The sequence below is a fragment of the Pseudorasbora parva genome, chromosome 3 (genome assembly GCF_024679245.1).
Source record: "Pseudorasbora parva isolate DD20220531a chromosome 3, ASM2467924v1, whole genome shotgun sequence".
Classification (NCBI taxonomy): Eukaryota; Metazoa; Chordata; class Actinopteri; order Cypriniformes; family Gobionidae; genus Pseudorasbora; species Pseudorasbora parva.
The window spans coordinates 11,498,350-11,522,627 of record NC_090174.1 but is presented as its reverse complement, the minus strand read 5'-3'; the positions used below and the strand labels follow the sequence as shown (position 1 = coordinate 11,522,627).

General features: G+C 37.1%; 1 protein-coding gene across 3 annotated transcripts in view; it reads right to left on the bottom strand.

Annotated features, from left to right (window-relative positions):
- Window positions 1–1,249: 1,249 nt before the first annotated feature.
- mcama (melanoma cell adhesion molecule a) overlaps window positions 1,250–24,278 on the bottom strand; it is a 68,195-nt gene continuing 45,166 nt past the window's right edge. The window contains exons 2-16 of one of the 3 annotated variants that reach the window (XM_067437800.1): window positions 20,318–20,442; window positions 18,013–18,238; window positions 17,853–17,923; window positions 17,669–17,756; window positions 15,812–15,991; window positions 13,971–14,098; window positions 12,775–12,922; window positions 11,770–11,885; window positions 11,488–11,629; window positions 8,348–8,478; window positions 8,012–8,153; window positions 7,575–7,613; window positions 5,925–6,054; window positions 3,625–3,739; window positions 1,250–3,517 (exon numbers count right to left, since the gene is read on the bottom strand). In XM_067437800.1, coding sequence (XP_067293901.1) covers window positions 3,497–3,517; window positions 3,625–3,739; window positions 5,925–6,054; window positions 7,575–7,613; window positions 8,012–8,153; window positions 8,348–8,478; window positions 11,488–11,629; window positions 11,770–11,885; window positions 12,775–12,922; window positions 13,971–14,098; window positions 15,812–15,991; window positions 17,669–17,756; window positions 17,853–17,923; window positions 18,013–18,238; window positions 20,318–20,442 — 1,802 coding nt within the window. In that variant the 3' untranslated portion in view covers window positions 1,250–3,496. Of the gene's footprint in view, window positions 3,518–3,624; window positions 3,755–5,924; window positions 6,055–7,574; window positions 7,614–8,011; window positions 8,154–8,347; window positions 8,479–11,487; window positions 11,630–11,769; window positions 11,886–12,774; window positions 12,923–13,970; window positions 14,099–15,811; window positions 15,992–17,668; window positions 17,757–17,852; window positions 17,924–18,012; window positions 18,239–19,318; window positions 19,412–20,317; window positions 20,443–24,278 lie in introns of those variants that run through there. The other 2 variants (XM_067437801.1, XM_067437799.1) reach the window with 2 other exon arrangements.

Sequence of the window (24,278 nt, the reverse complement as noted above, 5' to 3'; positions counted from 1 at the left end):
ACGTGCGCAAAACGAACAAGACAACACAAAGGTTTCAGTGTAACTAACATTGATGTGAAATGAAGACACATTTCCACAGGCACTGCAGTTGAGGCAAAAAAACAGAGGGAGCTGCGATTCCCCTCAGCAGTCAAAACACAATGAGCTACAATTTCCTTCCCTACGACTATTTACAAACAGTAAATGAGATCTGCAGTAGTTTGAGTTGGACCGTACACACACTATCAAGTGTCAGCTCTGTTTTATTGGCTGAATCCTGGTCATGTTTATCCATTTACTCGGTTCACTGCCAAGTTGAACGGGGATTCTTAATATTGTGAAGGGCTGTGTGTACACATCTGTTATTCTCAATGGCTTTACGTGGGGTTTTTTAAGTAACAACCTTCGAAACGGAATTTGCATGTATAATTTGGTCCATTGGGATTTACTGGAATATCAGAAGACACGACTAACTGTACATAGAAAACAAAATCAACGTTCGTCATATGAAAATCAAATGTTTTTTCAAAGTATGTTTGTTGTGGCATTATGCAAGGGTTTCAAAACTAAATCGTTTCAGAACAGAGCTTAGAAAAGCACAAGTGGAACAAATTGGGTCACAAATAGGAGCAATAAAACATATTTATAATATATACATTTTTGTGGCCTAAAAGCAAGATGTCCACTGCAGTCTGTATCGCAATGATGTACTGGATTAAATCCGGAGAAGATGCACAATTTTTTCCTCCAAAACCAGGTTAAAGGGTTAGTTCACCCAAAAATGAAAATCCCGTCATTAATTAAAAACCCTCATGTCGTTCGACACTTGTAAGACCTTCGTTCATCTTCGAAACACAAATGAAGATATTTTTGTTGAAATCCGATGGCTCAGACAGGCCTTTATTCACACCAATGTCATTTCCTCTCTTAAGACCCATAAAAGGCACTAAAGACGGCGTTACAAAGTCCATCTCACTACAGCGGCTCTACAATAATTTTATAAAGCGACGAGAATAGTTTTTGTGCGCATAAAAAAAACTAAAAACTAAAACCTAAACTCAAAACTGATTCATAATGGTTTGAATCTTTGTTTTGAAAGCGGCGTATCACTATATAGTTGTTATTTAGTTTTGGGGGTTTTTTGCTCACAAAAACTATTCTTGTCGCTTTATAAAATGAATGTAGAACCACTGTAGTGAGATGAGCTTTGTAACGGCGTCTTTAGTGCCTTTTATGGGTCTTGAGAGAGGAAATTACATTGGTGTCAATGAAGGCCTGTCTGAGCCATCGGATTTCAACAAAAATATCTTCATTTGTGTTCCGAAGATCTTACGGGTGTCGAACAACATTATTGACAGAATTTTCTTTTTTGGGTGAACTTACCTTTTAAGCTTAGAGTGTAGGTCTAATGTTTCAACCCATTTTTGGATCAAATATGGAGCAACACAACCACTGGTTTGAATTTTAAATTTGAGTTTGCCGATATTTGACCAAAACATATGTTAAAACAATCCAGCAATTTAAAGCGTTGTTTAGGCAATCAGCCCTGTGACTGACATCAGTAATAAAATCTTGATGCCGCTGCTTGACATCTCTAATGAAATGCAGGGCAAAGTTTGTGCTGAACTGGTTTTGGGGAAATAAAATCACATGTCCACCACATACTGGATTTAATCCAGTACGTCATGGCATTACAGGCTGCAGAGAGGACAGTCTCTCTAAAAAAGACATCGTCTCGTTAAACAAGCAGAATGAATTTAGTCTGTAAAAGCATTTTTTTTTGCAATTTGAGTTGTCGTGTTGCGTCTCAAAAGCTTGAGGTTGTCTAGATTGGATGCGCAAATGTGAACGTTCCAAATCCACCTGTCCATGTTGTTGAAACTAGCGTGAGGAGTACGTCAGCACTAGAACGGGCCAACCGTTTACTGACTTAAATCCAATTATTTGTATATTCGATTTGGAATCTGATCTAAATTATTGACTGTCCACATTGTGTATCTAAACTGTTAGGATTCGATTTGTGTGTCCATGCCTGTAATATCTGCATTGATTTCTATTGTAATGTATTGGTAGGTATATACCAAAAACAACAACAACCGCAACATAGAAGGGTTTGCAATACAGGTGTTGTCTTATTTACAACATGACACTGGACAACCGTGTCTTCTGAGGCAGAGGCAGAAATGTATGAGGCTGGTATGAGCAGCTTTATTCCATGGTGTCAGTTCAAAACGTCTCTTTAAAACTGTATTTTTCTGCTCGTCCGGCACTTTGCAACAAAAAAACCTTGTTTCAGCAGGGACTTTCAGCATGTTTCCTATAACTACTTCTGACATTTAAGTTTTATGTTGCATGAGAAAGTCACATAAACTACACAAAATCCAATCACAGCAGTCAGACTGAAATGGATTTCTAGAAATTTTAATAGGATTTCAAACCACATATGAATATACCTTGAATAGTTGTAGCTTTTCATATGTTTTTGCCGTTCACACCTGCTAAATCTAATCGGATTTCAATATGCATAAAAATCAGATTTACACTGATGTAGCCTAAAGCCTTGTTCAGACTGTCAGTCCAAATCCAATTTTTGTGCGAACCTGATCAGATTTAGCAAGTGCGAAATGCAAAAGAATCACATTAAAAATGTGCTTTTTCCCAATTCGTATATATGGTTTGATATCCAATTCAAATTTCTGGAGATCGGTCTCAGTCTGACTGCTCTGATCAGATTTTGTGTGATTTATGAGACTTTCTCATGCCACGTAAAATGTAAATGTCAGACGTAGTAGGAAACAAGGTTGTGTTGTTGCGTGTTTTGAACCGACACAATGAAATAAAGCCGCTCATATCTGCTTCTGCCTCAAAAGACACAGTAGTCCAGCACTGCAGCTATTGCCATGTCGTAAATAAGGCAACCCCTGTATTGCAAACCCCTCCATGTTGCTGCTGTTGTCTTTGGCGTACGCCTACCAATGCAACATCGCTGCCATTTAAACCAATGAGGATATACCAGAAAACGAAAGAGCGCCATGGACACATAAGTCAGATATAAACAGTTGCAATGCACAATGTGGACGTCAATAATTTAAGATCAGATTTCAATCGGATACACAAATAATCCGATTTGGACTGACAGTGAGAACGAAGTGTGGTTTCCAGTGTAGACAGCATCATTGTAGACAGGGTGTAAGAATGTTTTTATGACCAGTTTGCTCAGTAATTCATTTTGCTTGTTTTTCACGGAAGAGGCGCACTCTCTCGAATTGGTCGATGGTTGAAGAAAAACATTGGAGATCAGTAGAAAATAGAGAACAATCTTCCTTTGTGGATCAGCTCGCTTACGTCCCATTTATCCAAGCATGAATACTGCTGCTCACAAACAAGATACAAAAGTACAGTCCACTTTATCCAGAGAAGGTGGCTGCTCCACAAGACATCCTCCAGCTCTTAAGACTTGATTGTTGGGTCAACAGGAAGATACAGACACCATCTTTAGTCGCCGACAACCCTCCGTTTATGAGCTAAGGGTGTTGTTCTGTATTCCATGAAAAAGCACCATATAATAAAGTTAAAGAGATGTTCTTCATGGTCATTTTGATAATTGCTCTGTACTTTGAGTAAGAGTTGTGTATACATGGTTACCTGGTCACTGAGAGGTTTCTTTTCCCCATTGACGCCCTTCAATAGCACAGACTCCTCCGTCTTTTTTGCCTTCATCTCTACGACGATGTCATCTTTGTTAGTCTTCTCCTTGGTGCTGTAGGCATTAATGCTGTAGAGATTACACACAAATAACACTTCGATACACCAGACTGCACAGATGTTTTACTGGAAAAAAACATGCATTGTGCTTTACAAAAAAGTCTTGACCTGGTCCAATAGTGTAGTCATGTTATTAAAATCTAATAGCTTATGCTCTAATGTTTTAAAACTTCTTGTATGAATTTCATTCCTAAAATAGTAAAATTGTTTATGGATCAATACACTACATTGGTAAATTCAATAGCTTATTAATCATGCTACTTTCCACCTTGGTTAATGTTAATTTATATGTACATTAGCATTGATTTTACATTAGATTTTTTGCTTTTGAAAGAAATGAATACTTTTTGATTTAGGAAGAATGCATTTAATGGATAAAAATGATAGTAATACATGTATAATATTACAAAAGATTTCTGTCTCACATAAATGCTGTTCTTGAAAATATGTGCAATGTTTTCAAAATTAATAATAACCTAAATTTAGTGTATTAGAATGATTTCTGAAGGATCATGTGACACTGAAGACTGGAGTAATTACAGTAATTACATTTTAAAATATAAAATAAAAGACAATTAATGTAGTATGAACGGACATGAATTAACAATGAACATGTATATTTATAAATTATCATTAAAATTGTAATTTAATTTTTCATATTATTCAATGTTTTCATACAACAGTAATAGAGATGCCCTAAGTTTTGACTTGTAGTATACCATGGTACTTAATGTGTCATATACCATGATGTTCTCATGGTGGTACTACAGGATACTTTAAAGAATGCCATGGCACTATCAGATGAAAAAACTTGATAATACCATTGTGCATATACAAAAATGACCACAGTACTTTGTTGTATAGTGTATAATAATGCTGGGGGGTTTCTATCTTTTAGACCCCATCCTCTTTTGCTAAAAGTGAGCTATATTTATACTGTGAAAAATGTATACTATAAATATGAGTTTATAGCATGAGTTTATTATGTTTCATTATTAGGTTTTTGTTTCTATATACTATAGTTGTATGTAGGTTTATTGTTCAATATATTATTTATTTATGTATTTAGTCATATTTTTTATTTTATTTTGGGTCCCACTTTATATGAGGTGGAGTTAACTACTATGTACTTACATCAAAAAAGAAGTACAATGTACATAGTGCTCATATATATAGCAAAACACTTTTGCTGATATTGAGGTGGGATACAAGTAAAGTTAGTGACTGGTGGGGTGGTATGGGTAAATTTGAAGGAATACGGTGACTTTTTGGGACTTATTCACTGTATCCCCCAGAATTAGATAAGTCCTTACAAACCATTTTTATCTTCATGCGTGTCATAACTCTGACGCTCACCGCTAGCCTAGCTTAGCACAAAGACTGGAGGTAAACCACTCCATCTAGCCTACTGCTCAATAAGTGACAAAATAATGCCAACGTTTTTCTATTTACATATTGTGATGGGAAAATAGTCCCCAGCACGCTCTCTGTGTAAGCAGGTTGTCACGTTATGTTGACAGAAGCCTATTTTCAGGCGCTGCGTAATATCATTGCGGAATAAGAGGACTAAGAGTATAGTTCCTAGACATATCGGTCTAGAAAATCGCAGCTTTTCATTTTCCGTCGGTCTTAGTATATGATGTAACTATGCACATCACAACATGTAAACAGGAAAATGTTGGCGTTATTTTGTCACTTATTGAGCAGTAGGCTAGATGGAGCCGTTTACCTCCAGTCTTTTTGCTAAGCTAGGCTAGCGTTGAGCGTCAGAGAGTTATGACACGCACGGAGATGAGAATGGTATGTATGGAATTATCTAACTCTGGGGGATACGGTGAATAAGCTAAAGTCCTAAAAAGTCGCCGTGTTCCTTTAAGGTTAAGTTAGGTGTAAGGAGAGTGTCAACAGTGTAATTATAAATGTAACTACAGAAATGAATTACAGATGTAATTACAAGCAGGTAATTTTTAAAATGTAATTACAATGTAAAAACATGTATGTACACAATAAGTGCATTGTATCAAATTATTAATTAAAATGTTAGTCTAAAGTAGTTAAGGCCACAGGAAGTGGGTCATTTTTTTTTCTTTTTTCTTTTTTTCTCTAAACTTCACTCCAATGCAGCCAGTCTGAAATGCCCTGTCCTAATCAGTGTATATGAATAAAAAAATATTACATACATTTCTTGCTTGCCTGAGCGTCCGCAGGGTAACTTGCCCTTTTTATACAGGAAGTAGAAGACACTGCCCAGGATGGCCACCAACAGGATGCTCACAATAATCACCACAATAATCACTCCACTATTATCGACTGCAAAGAGAACAAGAGACGTCAACATTAGCATGACTGACTGATATATAATAACCAGAGAATTAATACCCTTTCAACAAGACTAATTAAGACTAGATTAATTCATGCTGAAATGCAATAAATGTGCTTTCAGGCAAAAGTCAGAAGTGAAATACCATACCAGATCACGTAATGCACTGAAGGACACGTTACGCAGCAATTTTTAACAATAGCTGAAACATTTGGATTCAAAACGTGCGCCACATGACAAGGAAGCATGTCCTTGTAAACTAGACGAGTTTGGTATGAAACATATAATTAGAGTGTTTCAGTAATATGGAATAAGAGACTCATATTCCTCAGAGTCAAATAAAGAAAATGAAGGCGCGTCATCAAATGCTATAAATAAACACTGAGAGACGACAAACAATTGTCTGGGAATGAATTTTATGAGTTAAATCTACTCAATAAAACAGCAGGCCGCTACCACAATGTTCACCATAACAGTTTAACAGTCTCAGTGGCAGGCCAGCACTTCAAAACATTTGTTAAAATATTCACATAGAACTAATTATACATTCATCTTGGAAAACATTCAGCGCTAGATCTGCCCCTGCTATCTGAAGTAATGTCTGCTTCAATTTTTGCTTGCTTTTTTTTTTGCACTATGACTTTTCTTCACACAGAATTTTAAATATGCCCAGAGGCCGGCACGAAGAGCCAAGCTAACCGAGCTGCTGTGGAGGCTTCACTTCAACATATAAAATCTATGAATTATTCAAGTACATTGGATGAGCTTTCATTGTTTGGTTGGGACGGATTTTACAGGGATTAAATGGATTGGGTGCTGATTTAAAACTGATGATCTGTTCTGACTAATGTACAGGGGTGCGTTTCCCAAAAGTGTCGTTTGCGAACTATGGTCACAAGTTCCCTCATTATCAGTTCAACCAGTCGGTGTTTCCCGAAACCATAGTTCCAACAAACATTCACAAACAGCATTGCAAACTTGTGTGGTTGCAACGACAGATCTCGATCAATAGTTTCTTGTTTCTTGACATGTGGACTTAATGAATCCTTCTCTTGAGAAAAATAAGCAAGCTGACATTTAGTACAATCTATATCTTTTTTTTTTTTTTTTAGAATACATACAAATGTCATAAATGTCTTTTAGTTTGTCAAGAGATTTAAAGCTCCTTTTGAAGAGTGCGCAGGTGCGGATGCGCTCCAGTACGTAAGAACGAGCCTATGATTAAATCTGGAAATAAAGCAAAATAACTGAGAAAAATAAGAATTAGTCCTCAAGTGCCATGTCCATAATTTATAGCAAAAAATATAGCATGATTTCGATCTCAACATAATTTATTAAAAGCAGTTAATACTCCACCACCTGCGTGACAGCATTAAACCAAAGTGGTTGAGATTCGCAATTAGCTTGATTTCTTCAACAATGCATCGTTATATGGCAGTTAAACAGTGAGTTACGTCGTTGTACGAGAAACGCACCCCTGAGCGACAGAAGATGAAAAATAAATTGTTACCTGAAGTTTTTCTAGCCGTTGGAGTCTGGGAGAACGGAACTGGGAAAAAACAAGGGACAACATTGACATTTTTGATTGCAAACAGCCAGTCTTACCAATGAAATCAAACAAAAGACAGGAAAGACATTTATTAAGACAACTATTTAAAAAAAAAAAAAAAAAAAAAAATATATATATATATATATATATATATATATATATATATATATATATATATATAAATTAAAATAAATACTTTTGAACAGTAGTATATGTACAAAATTAATACATTAATAAATAAAATTATTTGAAAAATAATGAATAATTTATGTATTAACGTTTACACAGTACTATATTTATATTAAAATAAATATTACTTTTATAATTATGCAATATATTATATTTGATAAAATTATGTTTCCTGATTTTCGGTGTAAACAAGAAAAATTGACTCTTACTGCTCCTGATGCTGTAGGTCTTGGTCTCTATTCCAAAGTCATTTGTTGAATTGCAGATAGCAACAGTGTCAGTGTTAACTTTAAGCATCACAATGCTGTGAACTTGCTCCTCCGTCTCTCTTTTAACAACCTCACGCCAGCTCTGAGAGTACACACACACACACACACACACACACACACACACACACACACACACACACACACACACACACACACACACACACACACACACACACACACACACACACACACACATACACACACACGCGAGACAAAAGCGTCAATCCAAGCACTGTGTAACATGAGCAGAGGTCTGAGAGGAAATCTGTGTGTTACCTGGCTGCCAGTGATGCTCCAGGTGATGGCGGGTCTAGGGTAACCTCTCACCTCACAGCTCAAATTTAACCATCCTCCGACCTTTTCTGTCAGCTCGATCTCCCTCTCAGCATCCTTCATCTGAGGCGAACCTAGAGGAACAGATCCACTTTAGAAATATGCTACTGCTAAATGTTCAGCTCTTTGCAGTAGTTTTAAAGAGGCCATATTACGTCCTTTTACAAAGTCTTCATTTTGTTTTTGGGGTCTGTTAGAAATGTTTTTTAAAGGGATAGTTTACAGAATTTTTTTTATAAGCCCATGATTTACTAACCCTCAAGTCATAGATGTATATGACATTCTTTTTTTTCAGACGAATACAATTGGGTTTATATTTAAAAAAAATCCTGGCTCTTCCTAGTTTCATAATGGCAATGAATGTCGGCCCAAAATTTGACACACAAAAAAGTGTTTTATTAACCCCCAGGAGCCATGTGGATTACTTAATGGATAATGGATGGATGCACTTTTTTGGGTGTCACATTTTGGTCTCCCATTCAATGCCGTTATAAAGCTTGGAAGAGTCAGGACGTTTTTTAAAGGTGCCCTGCCACACAAAACGTTTTTACTTTTTAAATTTTTCATATTTTTAAAATATGTTATGTCCATCCATATGTGTTTGTGTTATGTCATGAATGTATACATTAAAAGTAACCTCCAATGTCAGCTCAATGAAAAGAAATAAGTGGAGAAATGAGGCCATTTACAAAAGCTGGTCATTCTGACGTTGTTTTGCTTGAGCTCATTTCTATTCTATTCAACTCAGTTGAGACCGTGCCCATAGAATTTGTCTAGCTCAGTGACAGTTTTCGTATACAGCAAGGATGGCTGAATGTCATATATACCAATGTACCTGAAGATGCCATTTGTGCAGTGATTTCAGATGATAGCAAACAAAGTTTCTCTACTTGTTGCACTGGGTAAATGATGCTGATAGCCAGGCTCTCATTGGCTAGCTGTTAGCTAACCAGAGTCAAGCAGCTTAGCTTGTTTAATATTAATGAGAACTGGTGCAAATCGAGTCTTCCTGCAGGCTTTCTATACCACACTAAAATGGCTTGAAACAAGGTAACCGATGCATTTTTTTCCACAATTTTTTTTACAGAGTCCATGGTAGAATTTCCGACATTACCACAAAAGTAGTGATATACATGTGGCAGGGCATCTTTAATACAACTCTGATCGTATTGTCTGAAAGAAGAATGTCATATACACCTAGGATGACTTGAGGTTGAGTAAATCACGAGGTCATTTACATTTTTGGATGAACAAATCAGACCAAGCTCAATTTAAGAATGAACATCTGGCGAGTCTGCTCTGTATTTTCTACTGCACAGAGGCTGATAAACGAGCATTATTCGAATGACTCTGTAAACAATTGGACAGTCCTTCAACCAATCAGACCACAAGAGGATTGGGCCCCATCCACATGGAGACGCGTTTAGCTGTATATGTATACATTTTGTACCGTATCTGCATTTCGTCCGGCGTTTTGGAAGCATTAATCCGGTATTTTCTGTCACCGGGTCCCAGAGTGGATAAATCTGAAAACGACATTCTTACATTTTCGTGTGTACAGCCAATCCGTATGTTTAATGAAACGGTGATGTCATTACACTACGTCCAGCACAGTGAAAGACTAAAGGAATACTGCTACGGGCACTGAGAATGTGCACATCAATATTGCGTCATTTTATTACCATATGTACATTATTGTAACGGTAGGTTTAGGGGTGGGGTAGGTGTAGGCGTCAATAAAACACATCTGTCAAGTAGCAAATGTATGTATTGTTATTTTATCGTGAGATTTTGCCTCACCTCCTACCACTGCTATACCTCTTCTAGCCACAACTATTCTTCTTCATTTTTTGTGTATTTCTGTGTCAGAATTACAGCGCCACACACTGGCCTGGCATGTATACTACTTCGTATCGAATCGGTTTCAGTGATCTCGTGTGGACACAGATATTTCTTGAAACGAGGGGAAAAAAAGAGTGGATTGGGAAAGCTCTGGCTTCGTGTGGACGGGGCCTTGATTTACGGGCAACGATCCGTCCTTCTCTATCCATCATCATGTTAAACCCGCCAATAGCGTGCCAGGTGGATAAGCCAGTCTGTGATTGATTCCACCAAAAGTGTAACAGAAGCAGGATAAATGAATGTACAGGTTTCCAGACTGAGTTGCAGGGTGAAATCAAATCTCCGGCAGATCAGACTGGGTTTATCCAATCTATCTTTAAGCTTGAATGTACAAAAAACACATTATTTTACATATTTTATATTGTTGTAGCAACTCTCTACCCAGTCTGTCAGTAATGCTCTGGGCTGCGTTTCTCAAAAGCATTGTGATCTAAGTTGATCGTGACCATTAAAACATAAATCGTAAAAAAACGACGCAACTTCATTCTCTTCCGCTGAAGTAATTGAAGCCTCCGGAGGTCCGAATATGGCACTGACATCTTGCGCAGATTTGGGACAGAGTCTGCGCAGTAGTGATTTCGGGACTGGAATCTGCGTGGTAGAGAGCAGGAAGTAGAGGCTCGATATCAAAAGCCCGCTCACACTCTGGCAGATGCAGAACGATTCATTATGTTGATGTGAAATAAACATGTAAAAATGTAGAAATTAAAGCTAAAGCTCCAATCTCCTCCCGAAAATCCAGAAAAAGGTATTTTAGTGCCTCAGAGACAACTTCACTCAGAGAAGCCGTCAATCTCAGCTGTCAATCATGATGTCACCCCCCAACCCGTTTTTATAGCATCAAATAACTAACTCAAACTAAACGTATTTAAAGAATCAACACTTGAAATAAAACCATCGTGATAAAAACTGCCTACAATGACACAAACCAACTTTGGGGGAAAAATTATATGAAATTTAATTTGATTGTTTCGTTTGTCTCGCGTTTATTCTGGACTTTGGACTACAATGGAGGCGTTTCAGGGAGTTCAGGGGAATAACTCCCTTTGAAGTGACTTTGTGCCTTGTAACTTTGCTAATCGTTTTCGTGCTCAAACAGCAACATTACACACTAAAGAAAGTTAGTGAAAATGTAAAAAAGTTAAATAATTCCTTTTTAAATACTTGATGCTCTTTCTTACCCTGTACGATGATGTGGACAGAACCGCTGGTCAGCAGGCCTGGAAGAGACGGTACAGTCACTTCACAGTCATACTGTCCTGCTGTGTCAAACGTGGCATCCTGCAGCTGCATTATGTGTCCTCTTCCGACCTTAATCCCATCCTACACCCAAACAAATGTGTGCAAACAAATTTAGCAAGGAACCAACTGATGGGGTGAAAAGAAGCTCTAAACAGAATGTGGAAGACTAAATGAAAGTCACTAGACTGCTGAATGAAGCGTGAATCACACTGCAGTGTTACCTTAAACCATACAGTTGTGGTCTCTAAAGACGACAGGGCATTGCAGGTGGCTGTCAGACTCTCTCCTTTCAGCATGACCTCTGAGTCTTTGGGCATCACCACAGCTGGGTCCAGATCTGCAAGCACAAACACATAAACATCGTATTAATGGTATTTTTCTCCACTGGTGTGGTTGACTGCTATTCGCAAATGTATACGGTTATAGTGCCACTTAGCAGTCAAGAGCAGAAAAGCTTATGCCGCTGCAAACTTGACAGTACCCAAGGCAGCAAAATATGCATCTGGTTGAGTACCAACTGTAAACGGTCAATGTTAAATCGTGAATTGAATTTGAATGAATGTTTATTCAATTTGTATTTATAATTTGTAAATCAATTTAAACTAAAGCGTCAGCACAACTAATAAATGTACACACTACAGTTCAAAAGTTTGGGGATGGTAAGATGTTTGAATGTTTTTGAAAGAATTCTCAAATTCTCACCAATGCTATATTTATTTGATCAAAATACAGTAAAATAGTAATATTTTGAAATATTATTACAATTTAAAAATGTTATCATCAATTTCTCCAGTCTTCAGTGTCAAATGATTCTTCAGAAATTATTTTGATATGCTAATTTGCAACTATTATTTTTTTTAAGATTCTTTGAGGAAAAGAAAGTTCAAAAGAGCAATATTTATTTGAAAAAAATATTAATAATATATATATATATATATATATATATATATATATATATATATATATATATATATATATATATATATATATATATATATATATATATATATATATATATATATTTATTTATTTATTTAACAATGTACATTTCTTTACTGTCATTTTGTATCAATTTAATGCATCATTGCGGAATAAAACTATTAATTTATTTCAAAAAAATAAAAAAACAAATAAAACTAACTTTTGAACAGATATTAATATTATGCTGATGATGTGCAATTTTCCAAATCGATGTGAAAAATGAAGACGCTGGAAGCTGAACTCACAGTGCACGGTCAGCTGTAGGGTGTCCATCACCTCCTCATGGTTCACTGCATCCAGGTCCAGAGAGTGACATTCATACACACCGCTGTCTGCCCGAGACACCTCCTTCAGAACCAGCAGTCCATGATAGGAATCCAGCTCCATGTCTGACTGTTATGAGCAGGACAGAGAGTGCAGTGTGAATGTCTATCATACTGACCTTAAAGGTTCCAAAAATGAAAAATCTGTTATTAATTACTTACCCTAATGTCGTTCGACACCCGTAAGACCTCCGTTCATCTTCGGAACACAAATGAAGATATTTTTGTTGAAATCCGATGGCTCAGACAGGCTTTCATTGACACCAATGTCCTTTCGTCTCTCAAGACCCATAAAAGGCACTAAAGACGTCGTTACAAAGCCCATCTCACTAGTGTCTCTGCAATAGTTTTATGAAGTGGCGAGAATGTTTTTTGTGCGCAAAAAATAAATAAATAACGACTTATATAGTGATGGGCCAATTTCAACACTAAGCTTTGAACGGTTGTGAATCAGCGTATCGATTCAGAATACCTTCATTTGTGTTCCGAAGATGAAAGGAGGTCTTACGGGTGTCAAACGACATGAGGGTAAGTAATTAATGTTAGAAATAAAGTATGATGAAAGAACACTGTATTTGTTTACATTTTTCAGCTTCAAACCAAACATGGGTCTCCTGCCGAAAGTTTAAATCCCGTCTGGCTAGCACAATTCCCATAATGTTTATGTGTTATGTCAGTAGACTGAGAGTAGGCGGTCTTTTCTGTTTGTTTGAATGCATTGAAAACATGAGTGTCTACACTACTAAATCAATCCGGTTGAATGTGTTTTTAACTATCTCTATAAGTAGTTGAAAGTGGACATGCTCAAAACACCTATATTTAACGTCATCCCCTTGTGATCCAATCGACCTTAACTCTTAATGCCAGTAGTAAACAGGGCCTAAGATCAGATCTGTGCATATGTATGTTTTATAAAAGAGGCCCAATGTCATTAAAGCAAATGCATATGTAACACTTACATAAAGCTGCAAGTCAATAATGGGACTGTTCTGTCTATGCATTTCAAGCACATTGTCTAAGCCAGACGTCCGCTATGTCCGCTTCTTCTCAATGCTTTACGGCCTCCCATTCAGAAAAAACGGGTCCGAATAAAAAGAGAAAAAAGAGGCTATTCTCACTTGTTCTCGGTTGAAAATGATGGGTGCTGGGGGGTTCCCATCGCCTTGGCAACGGATCTCCACTGTGTCCCCCTCTTTGACCAAGCCCTCAGGCGACTCTTTCCATATCTCCACGCTGGTTGTTGGGTCTATATGACATACACAAAGACCAAGGGGCCATGAATCTTAATATTCATTCATATGTATGTCGCCATCACAACATAATTCTTTAGTCAAAGCTGACAAAGCAAGACCTTCATAGCTGTGTCATGACGAACACAACTCAAACTAGAGTTTACTATAGTTACCTTTGAATTACTGACTCCATCTGAAATATTAAAAACATGAAACAGGAAAATACGGGTCCTTACATATAAAACCAATGTTAGAGGTCAAATCTGATGTGATCTTTAAAGAGTTACTTCAGCGATTTAGCATATGGCTTTGTATCAGTAGAAATCTGGTAGTATGTTCGAATGATAGTGCTTCCCTCCATCATATCCCTCTGAGACAAGAGATTTATGAACTGAAAACGCTCCAGACTGAGCACGTGCTGTGAATGTATACTGCGGACACAATTACCTCAGCTCTTGTGATGAATGTAATCTGACTCCTGCTGCGTTTTTGCCGTGACACTTGCTCTATAACACACGATGTTTATTAACAAAGATTCGGGAGGAGGGCTTTCAGATAATTGACAAAGGTGGAGAGCACTCAGCTAATCAACAAGAGGTGCATATATACACGCAGCAGTCTTACCTCTGTTCTGTTGACAGTTTATCAGCATCCCTCCTCCACCCCTTCTCCACATTTTGCTCTTTTAGTTCTAACCACTTACACGAAGGGGGGGGGGGGTACTCTGGGTTCGGGTCAAGTTCGAGCTCGAATCCCTCCCCCCGGACAGCACGCCAAATACGCATTTATATTACTCTATATAATTATATGTAAGTGTGAACTCGTGAAATTATATTAAACAGACACGTTCAGTTTTTAATTGTAGTGTCTGTTCTCTAACTGAACTAAATAATTTAATAAAAATGAACACAACGGTAGGGTCGGTAGCGGTGGCTTTGGGAGTGGCCTCGTAGGGCAGCGAAGCAAATGCATTCTGGGAGTTGTTGTCTTTCATCCACATGAGCCAAAAATACATGTTCTGTCTTTTCTCAGTCTAGAAGGCAGTGAATTAAAAAATCATTTCACATTCCTACTACATTAATGACCCAGTTTAAATACAAAGCTTAATGCTAAATCACTGAAGTAACACGTTAAGCCTTGTGTTCACGCAAAGATTGTCATCAGATTCAATTATACGTTCTGTCATTATTATTGTCAGTGAATATATATGATGTCTAATATGCAGGTATGTAAAGTTGGATTTTGGACCAATGAGATTTCACAGTGGGCGGAGTTATCCAGTACATTGCAACAGATACAGAAACCAAACATTCAACAAAATGTTGTGTGGATTGTTCTATATAGAACCTTAAAAGGGTTCTGTCTGATGCTTTAAATATAGAACCTTTTAGGGGTTCCCATCATGTGATCATTTAATGGACTTAGTTTTAATTTATTTTATGAATTAAACATTTTATGAATTAAACAGATTTTATCCCTAGAAAAAAAAACTTGATAAACATGAGAGTATTCAATCATTTAATACATTTTTCCTCATATAGAAACTTTTTGGCATCAAGGGTTTTTTTAAAACTGGGTCAAGAATAAAGAAACCCATTGAATATAGATCCCATTGAACCTTTCTTTCTAAGAGTGTGGTTAGAACAAAAATTTAGATCATCATGGATATGACTGGTTGTATCGCATTCCACTTTATCAAAAAACTCTCAAATTATAAATGGACTTACAGTGAACTGTAATATTGATGCCTTTGGACTCGGATGTTCTGACAGCTGCTGGGACAAAATAGCTGACTTCACAGGAAAAGTGCGCGTCTTTGTCTTCCTTGGTCACCTTATAATGCAAATCACTCTGCACTGTATAAAGACCACTGGATTCCCTTGTCACTAGCGTTACCACATTTACCACTGAAAAGAAACACACACAACCAGACACACATTAGCAACTATTTTCCATACAGTACATTATAATATTATGATGCCAATATTTATTTGTAGCATTCAGAACTATTGATTTTAGCTTTTAGTTTTTTAGTTTTAATATGGACAGTAAACTAAATTTGGCATGTATTTGGCAACATTTCCCAATAATTTATTTAATAGTTCAATGTAAAAATGATTTTGGCACATCCCTAGTTTCAAAAGTGAAGCGAGTTATTGCATCTTAAAGGGATAGTTCACCCAAAAATGAAAATTAGTCTATGATTTACTCACCCTCAAGTCATCCTAGACATTCTTCTTTTAGACAAATAAAAGTTGAGTTATTTTTTAAAAAGTCCTGGCCAATCCAAGCTTTATAATGGCAGGGATTGTTGCTTTGAAGTCCATAAAAATGCATCTGTCCGTCAAATAATATGCTCCACACTCCTCCGGGAGGTTAATAAATGCCTTTAGATGTGAATTGATGCGTTTGTGTAAGAAAAGTATCCACATTTAAAACTTTATAAAGTAACGTTTCGGCCGATTGCCTTCTGTATTTAGTTTATGGAAAAAGTGTTGAAAGTGCCTTTGTAGTTCAAAGGCTTATGCTACCAGGTGTGCTCGTCAGATGTCGCATACACATCTTGAACTCCGAGAAGGCATTTTCAATACTTTTCCACGGAAGGAGATCAGCTGGAACTTTAATTAAATAAGGTTTAAATATGGATATTTTTCTTACACATGTAATGATTCGCTTCAGAAGCCCTTAATTAACCACACAGAGCTGTATGGAGCACGATATTTGATTCTATTTATCTGTAAGAAGAATGTCATATACACCTAGGATGACTTGAGGTTGAGTTAATCATGGGCTAATTTTCATTTTTGGGTGAACCATCCCTTTAATTTTAATGAGTTGTGCACAATAAGACCAGGAATGTGTATTAAGAAAATAAATAATATCCATTTTTTTAAGCTTGGTTTTTCTAGAGTTTCCAGCAGGGGTCATGAACATTTATGAATATTTATATACATACCATTCAAAAGTTTAGGATCAGTTAATTTTTTTATAAATGAATACTTCAATGTGCATGGACACATTAAATTGGCCAAAAGTGATAGTTTAACGTGGTTTTGAAAGCTTTAGATTTCAAATAAATTATGTTCTTTGTTTTGCAGTATTTTTATTAAATACATAGTAAAATAAGAAAAAAACTTACAGACCCATAACTTATATAGTAAAAAAATGTATTTATTATATTATATTATATTATATTATATTATATTATATTATATTATATTATATTATATTATATTATATTATATTATATTATATTACATTACATTACATTATATTATATTAAAACGTCATATTACTGAATTAAAACTGAATGGTTGCACTTTATTTTGTATAAAATAAATGGTATGTACTTGCCTAAGAAATTACTGGTTAATATAAAGTAACTGCATGGGTTAAGGTTAGGTTCAGGGATAGTACCCAGGGATATTACCCAGTTATTGTAATAGCTATAATAAATACATGGGAAACAGGACTGTAAAATAAAGTGCTGCCAACTGAAATAGAAAGAAAAATGAATGTGGACTAATGTAGATAATAACTCTGTCAATGATGAGCTCCATGTGGAGCATATTAATCTTACTCACAGCCATTAGCAGGGTGGATGGGGATATGATCACGGTACCATGTGATGTTTGGCTTGGGAAAGCCGTCTCTGGTCTCACAAGATGCAATCTAACCAAATAAGAGACACGTCAGCTTAAACCCAGCATACAATACTGCTACAAAGATTACAAATGCACACAAGGAGAATCTGAGAGCATTATGTACCTTAGCTGGGGAGTCACTGGACACAGAAACTCCAGAGAGGACACCTTCAATGACAGGAGGCTCTGGAGGGTCTGAAAACAGCACGTCAATGTTTATATAGATAAGCAACCATATTAAGCATTTAGTGAGGATATTCAACTGACAGGAGGAAAAGACTTACCGAAAACCTTCAGGAGAGTTCTGCCCTCTCCGTTGCCTGCTGCAAACCCACTGACCTGACAGAAAAACTCTCTCTCATCAGACAGCATAACGTCCTGAATGGTCAGAGTTTCTCCATCACTGTTTGATTGCACACTGATACGATCACTGTAGCTCGTGTTCCCATCCACCTTCTGCATGGTCAGATCGCTGTAGGAGATCCTCACCCGGTTACCTTCACGTTCCCGCTGAAAATGATGGGAAATAAAACTTTGCAAATGGCCTATACTGTAGATATGAGTCTCTCAAGTCGATTTAATGTCAGCCAGGTGAAAGTTTGAGCACTTAAAAAGTAACAGGACACTTCCAGCAATATTAAAGGGATAGGTCGCCCAAAATAAAATAAAAACATAATTTAATAATCATAAAATGGCCCTGATATGTCACTAGACATTAAGAAATCATTTTATTTCAAATACTTATATCACTGACAACAAAAGTCCGGCCAGGATAATATAATTTAAAAGTTGTTGTTGCAGCCCTCAACTGATGTTGATGTTGACATGTTGAGTTTTGGCCTGAAGATCCACACAGCTGCAGATACAAACTTTCCTGCTGGATCCTGCAGCCTATCTGGCAACCTCGAGTAAATGGGGAGGGGGGGAGGGGATACACTGCTCTACTGTCATTTGAAAGTGATTGCAGTACCAGTTTTGGCCACAATCTTACATACACTTCCTTATAATACAGTGATACATAAATACAGTGTAAAAAAGCATAATTTGAATAGAGGGGTTTAAAACAAGTCTTATAAGGAGACACGACTGCTTGATATGACGACAGGCTTTCATTCACATTTAAAGGGGTACTTCAGCGCTGGGAAGATGAATCTGTATTTAAACTGGGTCATCAATGTAGTAGAAATGTGAAATTATTTTTGAATTTGGTGCCTTCTAGACTGAGAAAAGACAGAAAATGTATTTTTGTCTCATGGGGATGAAAGACTGCAATTCACAGAATGCTTCGCTGCCCTGTTAGGCCATTCCCAAAGCCACCTAAGTTACTGGATTACTGTGACTGAGTTGAAGACACTACAATTAAAACCTGAACGTGTCTGTTAAATATAATGAGTGAGTCACCGCGCGAGTATCACAGCACTGAGCACTAACTGCAGGAGTGAGAGAAATGAGCTCGTGATGAGAGCTGAGGTAATCGCGACTACACTCGTGGCATACATTCACAACGCGAGTTCAGTCTGGCGCTTTTCAGTTCATGCCTTTACAAGCTTAACTTTCATAGAAATTAATTTGAGAAGTTAAAACACTTACATTGCTCACCATAGCTCCGTTTAAATGAGTGCCTGCAGCTGCCTGCTGAGCTCTCCCTGCGAGCTGAGTGTAACCCATGAGTGTAACCCATCCCCCATACGTGAGTTGAAAACATGCGGAAATGGCTCCCTCTGCTGGCTGTAGTCTTTAGCCTTATTCCAAACATTCCTCCTATGATGCAAATATCGTCAATTTGCATCATAGGAGGAATTTTTCCAGAAATAAAATGCATAAATCTCTTGTCTCAGGGGGATATAAGGAGGGAAAGCACAATCATTTGATTATACTTTAAGGTTTCTACTGATACAAAGCCATATGCTAATCGCTGAAGTAACCCTTTAAAGATTGATATGTGTATACATAGAGCACAGGAAATATGGTATACAGAATCTCACATGCATGAGGTAATGTCACACAAACACATTCAAGCTTCCGCAGAAACCAATGATGTAGTTAAACATCAAAAAAGTACGGCCACTTTATGTGCTCTATGTGTGTTGATCAGTGTTTATATGTGAATAAAATCCTAAATTAAAGGGATAGTTCACACACAAAAATGTATATGTCGATTACTCACCCTCATATCCAAACCTGTATGAGTTTCTTTCTCTATATTTTAAAGAATGTTGGCAGTTGACGGCACCCATTGATTTCCATAGTATTTTTTCCTACCGTAGAAGTCAATGGGTGCCGTCAACTGTCCGGTTACCAAAATATAGAGAAAGAGAAAGAAACTCATACAGGTTTGGAACAACTTGAGGGTGTGTGAGTAATAATAAATGTAATCTTGGGGCAAACTATCACTTTAAATCTGTTCATCGATCAGCTGTGTTCAGCAAATCGATAGATTGTCTTTGTGAACGTTTGGAAGTGTAAAAGTTTTGGTTTTTTGAACAGAAATCTTCATTTGTGTTTCGAAGGTGAGAAAAAGTCTTATGGATTTGGTATGACATAAGCGTGATAAAGAAGATAACGAGTGTGAGAGCTTTCAGGACTCACCACAAACCACTGCACCATCACCATCACGGGCTTCCCGGTGAAGTTGTACAGGCAGGGTATCTCTGCAGACTCGTCCATGTAAACCTCTACGGTGTCCTCCATCCTCAGATCCACTAGCGCCCAAGCTGCCAAAGAAAACTTGTTGAGTTTGTATGCTTGAGGCCATGTAAGAACAAAGGCTGCTTTATCAACACATTCAAAAACACATTAACAAACGTTTAATGCATTTTAGATTGTGAAGTAATGTTTAAGCCACAGCCTTAGAGAAAACGCAATTACACTCCTATTAATGAGGTCAACAACAGTAAAACACTCTCTTTGTTGAAACTCTTCAGGGTCATTTGAAGACTGTAAATGATGCTGGACTCTTCCATGTTCTGTGCTGATTTTTGTGAGGCAAAATTATTTAGGATGGATTCCATATGGTACAAAGAGTACAAGTAATACAAGTCAAAACAGATAAACAAGAATGAAAGGGGTGACGGATGTGTACAAACTTGTCAATCATGTGATTTATCTGTATTGCAAGTGAAGCAGTATTTTCATGTTGTCATGCTGGAGATGATGTTATGGTTTTGATTTTTCCTCCCACTTCAATTTAAAGTTTTTCCATAGCCAGTTGTGTACAAAAAAGTTTTCTATGTGACTTCAGGGCAATCTGTGATTGTAGATTGCATCCGGGCGAACTGAGGACATGAGACAGTCAATGAGTCATCAGTCTTTGATGTTATCCTGTTGAGATTGAAGATATCCAGACAGTGGAATCTTTGCACACATCTATTTTTCCCATTTTTGGCACTGTTAGTGTAGTGCAATTCAAATGCAAATCTATCAGAATGGATTTAAACAGGGTTAAAATGAGAGTACTATACACTCTAAAAAATGCTGGGTTAAAAACAACCCAAGTTGGGTTGAAAATGCACCAACCCAACAATTGAGTTGTTTTAACCCAATGGTTGAGTTGTTTTAACCCAGTGGTTGAGTTGTTTTAACCCAGTGGTTGGGTTAAATGTTGCTTAAGACAACCCAATTGCTGGGTAAGAACAACTCAACCATTGGGTAAAAACAACCCAATTGTTTGGTTGGTGCATTTTCAACCCAACTTGGGTTGTTTTTAACCCAGCATTTTTTAGAGTGTACCCTTTGATTGCAGAAAGCATAATCAAATTAGCCAATATATTTAGTAAACTAATACATAAGGGGTGGGGGAGGTGCATAACTTGACTGAAGAATGTTTAAATTCCGCAGGCAGATTCCGTGCAGCCCGTCGGATGACTCAAGTTTGTAGTTGCATTGATCTTGAGAAGTTGAAAGCTAACATTGAAGAAAGCTCTAGGCCACCATACCACATCAGCACTGACCGACTAGAAAATAGGCAAAAATCATTAACTCCGTACAAGTTATTCTCTATACAAGCTATTATATGTTATGGCTCTCAAAAGCATTTTTGTGGAATGCAAGGTATAAAACATGGCTCATTAACCTGCTTCATAACACATAAAGTGTCTGCAGAAATATCAAACAAACTATCAATATGCATCTAAGCTGTTTCACAGAAACATATCCAGGGCTGCGTTTCTCAAAAGCATTTTGAGCTAAGCTGATCGTTTCAATATATCTATTAAAAAAAAATATATATACATTGCATGATTCGGAATTATTCAGAGTCATTTTAGTTAAATATTTAACACAATTAAGCAATTAAGCTTCTTATTACTGTAATGTATCCGATGTATGTAATGTATTTTTTTTTTTTTTACTTTATTACATTGTTTTTGTTATTTAAATCCCAAATATACTACAATATATTACTATTAAATTTATTGAATAGTTTTGCGGCTTTCACCTTTTAAGTGAATAGCTTACACCCCAAACATTCTAAAATATCCTGTCATCAAAAAATTAAGCAGCAAAGCTGTTTTCAACATTTTTATTATTAGCATATTAAAATCATTTCTGAAGGATCATGTGACAATAGTGACTTATTAATGATGTTGAAAAATTTGCTTTATCATCAAAGGAACAAATTACATTTTAAAATAATATTAAAATAATAAACAGTTATTTTAAATTGCAATAATAGTTCACAGTATTACTGTTTTTATAGTACTTAAATCAAAGAAATGCCTTGGAAGGCAAAACGTTTTAAAAAAACATTAATATATCTTAAATGTATAAATAAATGTACTATCTTCTGAACTCAGACAATAGCTTAGTGTGAGGAACAGACCAAAATACGAGGGTGAATAAATAAAGGTGAACTATTCATTTCAAATCCTCCCTCTTTTTTCTTTCTGGCTCTCTCTATTGTGGCAACATTGAGGTTTTGAGTGGCAAACACAGACCTGCCAGCGGCTGCCACCACACCAACTGAAAAAATACAGACCATGTGTCTTTTGTGTGTGATGATTATATTTGTCAGCACACCCCTAAGTAAAGCAGAGAGAAAGAACAGCATTTTTTTTTTTTTTAAACAAGACCCAGATTTTGTAGCCACAGGCTTGTTTGAATCTGAAAATCTTTGTCTGACTCAGACATGAGCGATACCATTCATCTTCTCATCTTCCATTCCTCAGATATCTGCGATCAAAACAAGCGTCCAGCCACTGTGACTTTTCAAATGTCACTCGCTGCCCTCAACGGCCTTTTTGTATGAGAAGAAAGTCATTTTTCTTCCCTTCAGCCCTTCTGTCGCTCTGCAACCTGCTTCTGTCTCTCTCTTGCTCTTTCTCTCAGCATGCAGAAAATAGGCTCGGACTGAAAGGCCTCCTTTTTAATTGGAAACATCTGGGAAGCAGGGAGCTGGACTGGTGGGGTGCCGGGGAGACGGGTTATTATGGGATTTCCACGTCCTTGGCGAGTGACTGGTGGAGGCGAGAGACGTTGGCGAGGGTTCAGGGGTGAAGCGGCTTCACAACAACCTCATCACTCGTCTCCCTCCCCTCAGCAGTGTGAGGTCAGTGGCACAGCTACTGCTGGGAAGGACGGGGTCTAGCTGTGTCAACAACATCCGAGATGGCTTGAGTGTGTGTTTGTGATTGAGTGATTAACGAGACTTATGGTTTGTACCATTTCAGCTCAACACTGCAAAAATCCTGTGATTAATCAGTATGTTTATCCAATAAAAATAACTGAACCTCACTTAAAATAAGATGAATCACTACATTGAATGACGTCTGGGCAAGTGCAAATGCAAATGCTTGGCCAAAGTACATCCAAATGTGCAATCATTAGTAACAAACAACCCGATCTTACGAGAAAACGCAAGTAGGTGTAGGTGGCCATTTCGGATAAATTAGTGCGATTTGATTTGTACAAAAATATATGCTTTTTAAATAGTGTGGCCACGAATTAGGAATTAATTTCCACAACTTTAAAACTAATTTGTGATCATGTTTTATTAATGAATTTCTTTTTTTTGTTAAATCATTGCCACTTTTTGTTTTATTTTCCATTAATGTCATATACGAGGTCTTTACTATGTACTTAAAAAATAGTACAATAGTTATTGGGCCCTATTATACACCCGGCACAATGCGATAGCCAGGTGGAACGCCTTTTTTGGTGTGTTTATTTTTCTTTTTTTTCCAAAAAGTAGACCATCCAGATATCTTTGGAAGACTCATTTCAACATACTAAGCTACACTAGCAACATCCCTACACTGCCCTTGCCCCCAAACCTACCCATCACAGGAAACATTCTGCATTTTTACTTTCTCAAAAAAACTCCTTCTGTGTGATTTATAAGATGTTTTCCTCATGGGGACCTAAAAATGTCATTTTTGTATCAAAATGTCAAACATTTTGTACCTATAACGTAGGGATTACATGCCCACACACACACACGCACGCACACACACACACACGCACGCACACACACACACACACACACACACACACACACACACACACACACACACACACACACACACACACACACACACACACACACACACACACA